The sequence below is a fragment of the Theropithecus gelada genome, chromosome 10, assembly GCF_003255815.1.
Source record: "Theropithecus gelada isolate Dixy chromosome 10, Tgel_1.0, whole genome shotgun sequence".
Lineage (NCBI taxonomy): Eukaryota > Metazoa > Chordata > Mammalia > Primates > Cercopithecidae > Theropithecus > Theropithecus gelada.
In genome coordinates this window covers 6,795,768-6,807,869 of record NC_037678.1, presented here as the reverse complement: position 1 = coordinate 6,807,869, position 12,102 = coordinate 6,795,768, and the positions used below count along the sequence as shown (strand labels likewise).

At 45.5% G+C, this 12,102-nt stretch overlaps 1 protein-coding gene across 4 annotated transcripts in view; it reads right to left on the bottom strand.

The window, feature by feature from the left end:
- Positions 1-12,102, bottom strand: part of EFCAB6 (EF-hand calcium binding domain 6) — a 313,426-nt gene that overhangs the window by 268,723 nt on the left and 32,601 nt on the right. For 2 of the 4 annotated variants that reach the window (XM_025399951.1, XM_025399952.1), the window contains exons 3-4: positions 10,739-10,884; positions 910-1,121 (exon numbers count right to left, since the gene is read on the bottom strand). The exons of 1 other annotated variant lie outside the window; for it this stretch is intronic. In XM_025399951.1, coding sequence (XP_025255736.1) covers positions 910-1,121; positions 10,739-10,877 — 351 coding nt within the window. In that variant the 5' untranslated portion in view covers positions 10,878-10,884. The remainder of the gene's footprint in view (positions 1-909; positions 1,122-10,738; positions 10,885-12,102) is intronic. One more of the 4 variants, XM_025399953.1, reaches the window with a different exon arrangement.

Sequence of the window (12,102 nt, the reverse complement as noted above, 5' to 3'; positions counted from 1 at the left end):
GGCCACAACATGACCCATATCCCTTCACTTCCGATAGAAATCACAGAACTACCCAGGTCCCTGAGTAAGCCTGGCAGGCGGATGCGGGCAAAAGCCTCCTGGACTTCCTCTCCTCATTTTCAGAGAGCTCTCCCTCCTGTAACTCCCAGCCACCCCGTCGTGGCCCCTCTCCCAGCACTTGCCAACACTCCGTAAGTGTCTCACTGGGCTGGGAGCTCCTCAAGGGCAGGGCCTGAGTCTGATTTATCTGCACCGCAGTGTCTAGCATTGGCTCTAGCATATAGCCAATGCTCCGTAACCATTTGATGAAGGGAAAAATTGCCAAAATACTAAGTTCCAAAATAGAAGTTGACCCAAAACATGTATATGGACCCTTAAAAGAAATGAAAAGAAGGCCGGGTGCAGCGGCTCACGCCTGTAATCCCAGCACTTTGGGAGGCCAAGGCGGGCAGATCACCTGAGGTCAGGAGTTCGAGACCAGCCTGGCAACATGGTGAAACCCCATCTCTACTAAAAATACATAATGAGCCAGGCATGGTGGCCACACCTGTAATCCCAGCTACTCGGGAGGCTGAGGCAGGAGAATTGCTTGAACCTGGGAGGGGTGGGTTACGGTGAGTCAGCGCCATTGCACTCCAGCCTGGGCAACAAGAGTGAAACTGTCTCAAAAAAAAAAAAAATGAAATGAAAAGAAACTGGCTGGAGCAGCGCGACATGCAAAACACGACTGAGTATCTGTTGATCGTGATCATCTACATCAGCCTTAATAAGTGAATTATGAAAAATAAACAAAACTTCAACTGCTCAGTGGTAACAGTGGGGGGAAAGGCAGGATAGGTTACCTGCTCCCCTGATCTACCTCAGCTTGTCTGGAATTGAGTGATTCTAAGTAGGCACAACATACAGCACCTGAGCCAACACGTCCTGAAACTGTTCTCGCGTGAGCGGCATCAGGAAGTCTGCGATGATTCTTCTCAGTTCACTTTTTGACACAGTCAGGTTCTGACCAGTATCCAGCAGCTGAAAGGCTTTTTGCAACTCATCCCCTCTGTCGGTAATTTTTTGAAATAAAATCCGTTTAACATCTAAGCAGGACAGTGTTGGATTTGCAACAGCTGTGGCTATAAAAGAGATACAGCTATTTATTAAACATGTTTAAAGCAGAGATACTAAACAAAAACTCTTGAACTGTTGAAAGAACCAAGCAAACTTGTTAGATGGTATTTCTCCCACCATATCTGGGTTTACATGCATCACCATTAGATGTCTTGTAGTGAAAAATCTACAATCATCTTTCAATTCTGAAATTTGGTCAATATCGAATAATAGTAATGACATTAGTAAGAAAAAAAAAAGAGAATCTTCCCTATAGAGGACATAGGTCAGCACAAGTGAAAAACATGGATATTGAAAGAAAATTTAGTTAATATCATTCAAATAAATGTTTAAAATATCATATTCACCTTTCATCCCCTTGCCAATTTTTGAAGGGAAAACATGTAATTCTTAAACCCAGATCATTTCCCTTTCAAAGACAAAGAAGAGATGGATGCTAAAATGTAGATATAAAAATGTTTTGAGGGCTGCGCACGGTGGCTCACACCTGTAATCTCAGCACTTTGGGAGGCCGAGGCGGGCGGATCACCTGAGGTTGGGAGTTTGAGACCAGCCTGGCCAACATGGTAAAACCCCGTCTCTACTAAAAATACAAAATTAGCTGGGTGTGGTGGTGCATGCCTGTAATCCCAGCTACTCAGGAGGCTGAGGGAGGAGAATGGCTTGAACCTGGGAGGCGGAGGTTGCAGTGAGCTGGGATCGCTCCATTGCACTCCAGCCTGGGCAAGAAGAGCGAAACTCTATCTCAGAAAAAAAAGAAAAATGTTCCAAGTGGTCTAACTAAGCTTTTGGGGTTTGAACTTTTTGGAAGGAAAGGAATAATGTCTTGATGATGTTTTAGGTCCCAGAGCCCCCTGTGTCAGCAAAGGAGAGGTGATACACCAGAGGCCTCCTTCCCCCCTCCAAGACAAGAACAACCAGAGGAACAATAGGTAGGAAATTACATAAGTAAATACAGTGAGTACAAACCAACTTATGGTTCTAATCCATACCATATGCATGAAGGCATAGTTGTTCAATTTGATATTTTATAACTGACTAGGGAAAGAGGAGACCAAGAATAATGGTAGTTGGTAAAACCCTCCTACTTATGTATGAGATAAACTTGTTAGCCACAGTTTATTTAGGAGCTCTTTCTTACATAGTAAATCCCAGATGTATGTTAAAAGGCTTTAACATTGCCTCATCCTTTATAATAATATTCACAAGCAGTAGCTAGGGAGGGAGGATGCTACTTCTTTCCCTTTGAATGAAAATTTCTTATCAAACTATTGCACATTTCTGGCATAAGGACAGTGATAGCTTTAGTCTTGGGGTGACCTGGGCAGGTGAATGACTCCAGAGATCTCAGTACACCAACTTGAACCCACCCAGAGGGCAGAGGCGGGGATTTCCTCAGAGCTGTAGGGTGGGCTGGGCTGTCTTCTGCTTGAGGGGATACAAGAGAGAACGTGCAGGCACCCCAGAGCGACACCACCATGGAGATCGACTGTAGGCCCTAACCCCAGGAGCCACAGCACAGTGGGCTCTGGGGGGCACTTCCACCCCACAGAGGGACTGTGCTGCCATGGGAGATTCTCCCCTGACCCCCACTGAGGGCCCAGCGCACGCAGGGCCTGTGCCAGGGGCCAGGGATGACTCTCGCTCCTAATGCCCACAGTCTCCAGGAAGGAGGTGATTCTGTAACTGGGATGTGGTGGTCCGGTGTGGAGGCAGGCATTAGGTATCTGCAGGGAGCACGGGAGACCTAAACAGAGGATGGCTGGTTTCGGGTGACAGGATGGAAGGTGACAGGAAAGCCTTCTCAGTGGAAAGCAACTTGGTGATCCTGAGGGAACAGAGCTGGAAGTGGGGCTGCTGTGGGGCATGGCCAGCCTGGGCAAAAGGAGGATGGGGGTGGGGACAAGCAGAGGCACATCAGTCAAGAGATGGGATGGGAAAAGTCAGCAGGGCCTGTCCTTGGGCTTCGTGTTCTGGGGTTATGAAATGGCACAGTGGGACTGTCATCAAAAGAACAACATAACCCTATTTTCATTCTTCACCTTCCCCCTGGTACCACGTGGAGGAGGAACCGAAAGGAAAGGAGAGCGACGGGGTGGAGACAGGCTGGGTGACTACAGCTGCTCAGGAGAGGAGAGACAGAGCTCCGTACTAGCGTGATGGTCACAGAGCAAAAAGAGTTCGCATGAATGAAAGAAAGGTCAAGCGGGGAGGTCTATAGACTCCTCTGATTGGCCAGGTGAGGGACAGAGAGGATGGAACACCTGCGTCTGGCCTGGGTGGCTAGGCAGGGGCAGCACACTTCACTTAGAAAAGGAAGAGGGAAGATGCAACAGAGGTATTTTCCAAGATGGGAACGGCAAGATCTCCCAACACAATGTCATGTTAACACTCCTCCCTGAAAAAGTGGACATACACTCCCCGCTTGAATCTGGTGGGCCTGTGACTATGGCAGAATGGACATCTATTAGTATGATACATGACATGCGTGATCTCCAAGATGAGGTCACGCAAGCTGCTACGGCCTCTGCCTGGTACTATTTATTCATTTACTAAGATGGAGTCTTGCTGTCTCCCAGGCTGGAGTGCAGTGGCACAATCTTGGCTTACTGCAAGCTCCACCTCCTGGGTCCAGGCAGTTCTCCTGCCTCAGCCTCCCAAGTAGCTGGGACTACAGGCACCTGCCACCATGCCTGGATAATTTTTGTATTTTTTAGTAGAGATGGCGTTTCACCATGTTGGCCAGGCTGGTCTCCGACCTCAGGTGATCCACCTGCCTCGACTTCCCAAAGTGCTAGGATTACAGGTGTGAGTTACCATGCCCGGCCATGCCTGGTCCTCTTTAGATGCTCACACACAGTCACCACTCGGCTGTGAGGAGGCCAAGGCGCCCCCCTGACAGGCCACATATAGGAGTTCTGGGAAACAGCCTTAGCTGAGGTTCCAGGCAACAGCTGTGTCAACTGCTAGCCATTTGAGGACTCTGGCCCCCCATGTGAAGTCAGCCAGCCTCTGCACCTCCCTGGCTGGACTGCATGGAGCAGAGACAAGTTGACCTGCCCAAACTGCGGATCTGTGAGCAAAATAAATGACTCTCGCTATTGAGTCACAATGTTTAGGGCATTTGCACACAGCAATAGATACTTTGAGCAGAAGGGGAAAAGGCTTATGGAAAGCAAACGAGTTCAGCCTGGGATATGTAAGCGGGATGTCCATCTGAAAGTTGAATACATACTCTGGAGATCAAAGAGGCTGGAGTGGAGATGGAAGTGTGGGAACCACCTGCATGGAGGCCACAGGGAAACAGGCCCAATGGGAAGAGGAGAAGGGGCTGTGGGAAACACTGACTTGTAAGGAAGTGGAATTCATCCATTCAAAAAATGACATGTTTCAACAACTATCATATTTCAACCACTGTTTTCAGCCCTGAGGGTACTGCAGTGAGTAAGACAGGTACGGCTTACAATCTGGAGGTGAGACGACAGACAAGAAGCCAATAAACAAATAAACAAACGATAGGGTCATGGTGCACAGTGACACATGCAATGAAGATGGAAAGACAAAACAGTGAGGCAAGAGTACAGCTGGGGGCTGCTTTAGAGAGGATGGTCAAGGAAGTCCGCTCCAAAGTGGGTTTGGGAGCTGAAACCCAGAAGGATAAACATGAGCCAGCCAGTCAAGAAGCTGAAGTAAGAATGTCTTCAACAGGGAAACCATAGCAACCAGTAAAGAACCCCTGAGCAAGAAAGAGCTTGATACGTCCAGGAAAGAAAAAGGCCGGAGTGGACAGAGTGTGGCACATAGCAGGTAGGATGGAGAACAGTGAGGGCTCAGGCCAGAGGAGGAGAGCGCCAGTCCACACAGGCTTCAGGCACCTGCAGAAAGGATGGTGTTTTCTTCAAAGTGCAATGGAAAGGCCCAGGAGAGTTTAGGCAGGGAAGCAATGTTATCTAACACAGCCTGTGTGGGGTTTTAAAAACGTGTTCTGGCTGCTATGTAAAGAATGGATTACAGGAGGCAAAAAATGAGGAAGGGAGACCGGAGAGGAGGCTGCTCCAAGGTCTAGGAGGTAACTGCAGCCTGGACCAGGTAGTAGCCCTGAAGGCAGACAAAAAGTAGACAGATAGGAGACATGATCTATTAGTTCTGTAGCTGACAAGGTTTTGCTGATGGATTGGCTGAGGAGGTGCGTGGGGGCTGTTAAAGAAAAGAGAGAAATCAAGGATAATCCCTTGGTGCTGGACATGAGGAACAAGATAAATGACAGTGTCATTGCTGAGATGGAGAACACGGGGGAGTCGAGAGACCCAGTTAGCCAGTTCAGGTCTGAGATGCCCCTTAGATGCAGTGCACGCGGAAAGCGCAGTGAGGCAACTGGATATACGATCGGGAGCTTAGTGGGGAAGTGAGGATGGCGCTATCATTTTGGTTACAGGTGGCATTTCAGGACATGGAGCCAGATGAGTCACAGAAGAGAGGGCAGACAAGGAACAGAGGAATGAGCACAGAGTCCTGAGGGGGAAGAAGGAACTTAACCCTCCCACAAGAGTTCCAAGAACACTCAGAAATGCAGGAAGCACTCGGGCTTCCCTTCCATTTCTGGCTGTCACTCAGAATCTCAGAAGCAGCTGATTCACACACAGCAGCTGTGTGATTCAGAATCAGCCGGTGAGCACTCTTTCTCCCTCTGCCCACCAGCCCGAACATCCTCCTCCTGCCCCCAGTGTCAGAGGGGGATCCCTCTTGTTAATGTACGCCTCCATCTTGAAATCCTCTCTTGGACTTCTCATATATATTTTTAGTTGCTTTCTTAGAAGCCCCACCTTTGCAATCAATAATTGTAATTTAAAAGAATCAGAAAATATTGATTTGAGACTATTTTAAAATACGTGAAGGAAAACTTTTTATTCCATGTGCCTAATGCAACGTCTGAGGATGAAAATGAAAGCAGTAACCAAGCTTGCATAACCTGCTGGTGGGAGTACAAATTGATATAATCTTTCTGGAGGGCAATTTGACAAAATTTTCTATATCCGCTTAGGATACAGAAAGTCACAACAGACTGTCACTGTCACCCTAACAATGAGAACAAGTAGGATAAGCTAAAATATATATACAGTTTTAAAACCCACCAGAGATCTGAGGATGGAAAGAAACTACCATTCAGGAAAGGACAAGCCACTCATCAGAGAAAAAAGAATAAGTCCTTCCAGCCCTGTGGCACAGTGGGTAAAACGCAAATTCATTACAGGCAGGGGAGGAAGAAAACAACCCAGTAATTAGCAGCCACATGAGGCTGACAGATGAGATTCCCAGGGGCCTTGGTCACAGAGCAGGTCTGCGCTCACCCTCTTGGGCCTTCCCCCAGTGCACGTAAGTAGCACTGCACCAAAAGCTGGGGCTACAGGAGAGCTGGGTGATCCACCCTAGCACAGCACACAGAGTTTCGCACAAGTCCAGGGCAGCTGTTTACCAAAGGCTGAATACAGGGAACAAGAACTCAGGTGAACCCTCCGAAGCATATGGGCCCTTCACTAAGTGTCAGTGGCCCACTGCAGGTTAAAGTCAGGGCCACAGGGTGGACAGAGATGTTCCCAGGTGCAGAAAGCCATGGCAGAGCTAGGGAACAAAGAGACCTCCCAAGAAATCCCCCCAAAATGGCAGGTGGGTGGTAAAGCAGAGAGAGATCTTCCCGCCATGTGCAAAGCTGGTGGCTGGGCTCTAAAGCAGAGAGATCTGTGGAGTCTCACCAGTGCTCACACCTCAAAGACCTGTTGAAGGCAAGCATATGAAACCCGGGGAAACCCAAACTTAACTAAAACTGCAACAAAGTCAAGACACAGCTCACCTGAGAGATGACACTGAGCTCAGCTCGCCAGAAGCCTGAGAGAAGAAGAGGCTTTTCTGGTGGTAAATATTACTGACTTCTGACTCTACTGCTTTTAACACAAATATCTGGCATTACATTTTTTTTTTTAATTGCAAGACAAGTGAAGAAGAAAAGGTAACCTAATCAAGGTAAAAACAGTCATCAGAAGAATACTCACAGAGAGAACAAATGCAGAAATGACCAGGTTTTCAAACTGAGAATGGGAAATATGTTAGCAAGATGAAAGGGAAAAGCTGAGAACATAGTGAACATATAGGGAATTTCAGAAGAGAGATGGAAAGTATTTTTAAAGAGCACATGAAAAAAACTAAAAATTAAAAATATAATATCAGGCCGGGCGCGGTGGCTCAAGCCTGTAATCCCAGCACTTTGGGAGGCCGAGACGGGCGGATCACGAGGCCAGGAGATCGAGACCATCCTGGCTAACACGGTGAAACCCCATCTCTACTAAGAAATACAAAAAACTAGCCGGGTGAGGTGGTGGGTGCCTGTAGTCCCAGCTACCCTGGAGGCTGAGGCAGGAGAACGGCGTAAACCCGGGAGGCGGAGCTTGCAGTGAGCTGAGATCCGGCCACTGCACTCCAGCCTGGGCGACAGAGCCAGACTTCGCCTCAAAAATAAATAAATAAATAAATAAAAATAAAAATATAATATCAGAAGTTAAGAATTCACTTGTTTTGCTTAGTAGCAGAGTGTACATGCTAGAAAAAAGAACTCGTGAATATGAACTCAGGTCTATAGAAATGATTCAACCTGAAACACAAAGATAAAAACACTTAAAAAGGAAACAGGGTGTCTAATATTTATTTGCTTATTTGATGTATGAGTTATACAAGTATATATTTACAGTTATATGTTTTGCATGCATGAAAAAGAGACCAGCTCAACTGCTGATGACACCCTCTTATAAAGGAAAGTGGTGCTGGGAGGCAAATATATCTTTAATTTTTAAAAAGTAAAAAAACGCCAGGCACGGTGGCTCACACCTGTAATCCCAGCACTTTGGGAGGCCAAGGTGGGCGGATCACGAGGTCAAGAGATTGGGACCATCCTGGCCAACATGGTGAAACACCATCTCTACTAAAAATACAAAAATTAGCTGGGCATGGTGGCGCGTGCCTGTAGTCCCAGTTACTCAGGAGGCTGAGGCAGGAGAATCATTTGAACCCAGGAGGCAGAAGTTGCAGTGAGCCGAGATCGCACCACTGCACTCCAGCCTGGGCAACAGGGCGAGACTCTGTCTCAAAAAAAAACAAGAAAAAAAGGTAAAAGAAAAAACAAACAAACAAAAAAACAAAATACTCCAGTGTGCTAAAAAGTACCACCAATAGAAATAAAAAGCAAATGACAAAAAAGAAAAATACCTGTGGCACTAAGGCAGATAGAAGGTTCACATTTTTAATACAAAGAGAGCTCATACTAGTCACTAAAAAAGACCAACCCAAACTAGGTAAACAGGCAAAGGATATGAACAGGCAACTCACAAAAGCAAAAGGCATAAGCCTGGTAAACTTGAGAATAAAAGTTTACCTTACTATTGAGGAAATGCATATTAAATTCACAATGGAACGTTATTTTTCCATATCTAATGGGCAAGATCTTAAAAGATAATCTGTGTTAGGATACTTAGAAATGAGCACTTATAAGGGTCATGAGTGGGAATGTGCTAAGGTGCAAGCTTCCTGAAAGGTAACCTGGTGGTACTCATTAGGAAGCTTAAGAGTAGGAACAGCCTGGATGCGCTGGCTCATGTCTATAATCCTGGCATTTTGGGAGGCCGAGGGGGATGGATCACTTGAGGCCAGGAGTTTGAGATCAGTCTGACCAACATGGTAAAATCCTGTCTCTACTAAAAATACAAAACTCAGCCAGGTGTGGTGGTGCGTGCCTGTGATCCCAGCTACTCAGGAGGCTGAGGCATGAGAATCACTTGAACCCGGGAGGCAGAGGTTGCAGTGAGCCAAGATGCCCTTGCACTCCAGCCTGGATGACAGAGTAAGACTCTGTCTCAGGAAAAAAAAAAAAAGAGTAGGAAAAGCTTTTAACCCAGTCATCTCACCTCACTCTAGTCTTCTTTGTATGATCAGAAGGTTAGTTAAATATATATATATCTGAATTATGTTGTAGACATGAAGCTGTTGAACTGGAATGCATTTATTGCTGATGATGTATTTTGATGTCAAAAACTGCTAAACGAATCCCCGATATCCACTCTCCTCTTTCTCCTTAGAAACAGACCCCTGAGTTTGGGTAGACACATGGTTGTTGGAAATGAAGTCTATTTCGCAGGCTCCCTGGCAGATACATGGGACCGGGTGGTTCAGGTCCCGCCAGTTGCAAGGAAGCCGGAGTGTCCAGCATGACTAGGATGGCTTCGCCCAATTACAAGGCGAACCCTAACTTCTTTCATAAACCCAACTTCTTCTTTCACAGCGGCCCCTCTGAGCCCCGCTGATTCCTCAGGCTGTGTTCATGCAGTGCTTTGTAAGTGCATCTTATGATATTTGGCTCATGCTACTTGAATTCTCTATCTCCCTGTCTAGACTGTGAGCTTGTCTAGGGCAGGCCTTCTCTCAGGTCCATCTCTTTATTCTCAGCACCTATTACAGTGCCTGTCACATGTTATGGCTCAGAAAATGTTTGTGAATAAATGAATGAGTAAATGAAGGACCTAATACATGAAATTAAAGGACATATGTTTTTAGAAAACAATAACGTCAAATTCTGTTGCCTTTAAAACTAGTAAGAACTCCAGAAGAGTTGAAAACCTATGTCCATATAAAAACCAGTACACGAATGCTTACAGCAGCTTCACTTATAATTGCCAAACAAGGAGGCAACCAAGATGTCTATTTATTTATTTATTTATTTATTTATTTATTTATTTATTTATTGAGACAGGGTCTCACTCTGTCACCCAGGCTGGAGTGCTATGGCACAATCATGACTCACTGAAGCCTTGACCTCCAGGGCTCAAGCCATCCTCCCACCTCAGCCTCCCAAGTAGCTGGGACTCTAGGCATGTACCACTATGCCTGGCTAATTGTTTGTATTTATTTCTAGTAGAGACAAGGTCTTACTATGTTACCCAGTTTGGTCTGGAACCCCTGGGCTCAAGCAATCCTCCTGCCTCAACCTCCCGAAGTGCTGGGATTAACAGGCATTGGCCACCGTGCCTGATCAATACATAGCATTTTATACATTTGTCTAAAACTAATACAATCTACAGCATCAAGAGTGACCCCTCAGGTAAACTCTGAACTTTAGGCAATAATAATGTTATCAGTATGGGTTCATCAGTTGTAACAAATGTACCACACTAATATGAGATGTTAATTATGGGGAAACTGGGGGTAGGAGTGAGGGGGTGTATGGGAACTTCCTGTGTTTTCTACTCAATTTTTCTGTACACCTAAAACTGCTAAAAAAAATTAAGTCTACTAATTTACTGAGTGAGTTTTTACATATATAAGCCACTGAATTCTGGAATCACACGCCCTGGGTTCAAATCCTCACATACCACTTAAAAACTTGTAACTTTTAGGCAAATAGCTTAATCAATCTGTGTCCCAATTTCCCCATATAGAAAATAGGGATAAAAATAGAGCCTAATTGACAGAGTTATTGTGAGGATTAAATGTCCTGTGAATCCTTTGAACTAAGCTTGGTACATATTAAATACACATAAGTGATGTCTACAGGTAGTGTTCTCACGTGCTCATGAATACTCACTTGAAGAAGATCTGAATATATCTGGGGAACCATTCCTTGAACATACTCTACATGGTGAAGAATGGGGTCTTGAATGTGTAAATTTTCGCATGTGAGGATGCGACCTAAGCCAGTCCGGTATAATCGCCATTTTGCACATTAAATCCCTGTGATATAAAAGAAAACAGATTACGTTACCTTAAAGCATCCATTCCAAATGTGGCCAATTTCCTATCTATTCCTTTTCTGAAAGGACAGCTGGAGAGTGTTAAAATGATGCTAGTCATAATCTGCTCTGCCGATGTTTCAGACTATTCTTAAAGTGAACATAAAAATCATCATTGTGGACTCCTTGTTTTTAGCATATTCAGTAAACTTCAAAATGGCAAAATAAAGAGACTTTTGGATAGAAAAATCCACCTACATCTTGACTATCACTGACTCACTTCTTTGGTAGGCAGTGAGGGGAAGAAAGTTTGGATTTTCTGAGCTTTTTTGAAGTGCCCCAGTATAAATTCAACATGCAGTCAGAGGCAAAGCTGGGATGACAGGAGCGAAACTGGTGGAGTAAGGACCTCTGAAAATCCTCTCCTCCATTAAATCAATGAGGACACCGGGAAAAATTGTCGAAATCAATCTTTTTCAGAACTCCATAAATTAACAAAGGCTTACAGCAATCTGGGGAGCATTTATTCTCCCAAAATGACTGAATCTCAATATGAAGAACATGCCTTGTGGCATTTTAACTTGCCTCATTCCCATTCCCCCTCACCTGCCTTCTCCCACCCCACCAGCTCTGATGTAGCCTTGAAAACCATGAGCCTGCAATCACAGGGAAAACCCAGCAGGCTGCCAGTCACCAGAGTGGACAGAACAGGGTGGGAGCTCTGTCAAAGCCTCCTTACCGGGAAATTATCATTATTTGACCTGATGTTTCCCTGAAAGATCCTACTCCCAAGGCCGTCTTTATTTGAACTCAGAGCTCACTCAGTGAACACAGCCTATCATGAAGAGGCATTTGTTAGAAGAAATCAGAGGCAATTGTTGTTTAAAATCATGGCAACCTGAACAGGTGGGTAACGGGGCAAATAACAGGCAACCGAAAAACTTCAAGAGAAAAGCTGGGGAATGAGATATCAATAGGGACTTGAAAAAGCGCCCACGTATTCTTGGTAATCTAGGAAGTCACTCAGTGCACAGAGCTATAACCATTCCCAGGGAGAGCTGCATGCTCAGGAGAGACCTGAGAAGGACCTAACCTCTCACCTCCAACTGACCTTCAAGCTCTGCACAAGCAGGAAATGAAGGCTGAGACAAAGTTATAAACGGCCTAGCTAAGTGTTGAAGGAATGCTCCAATACAAAAAGCCCCTCAGCAAAAATTGG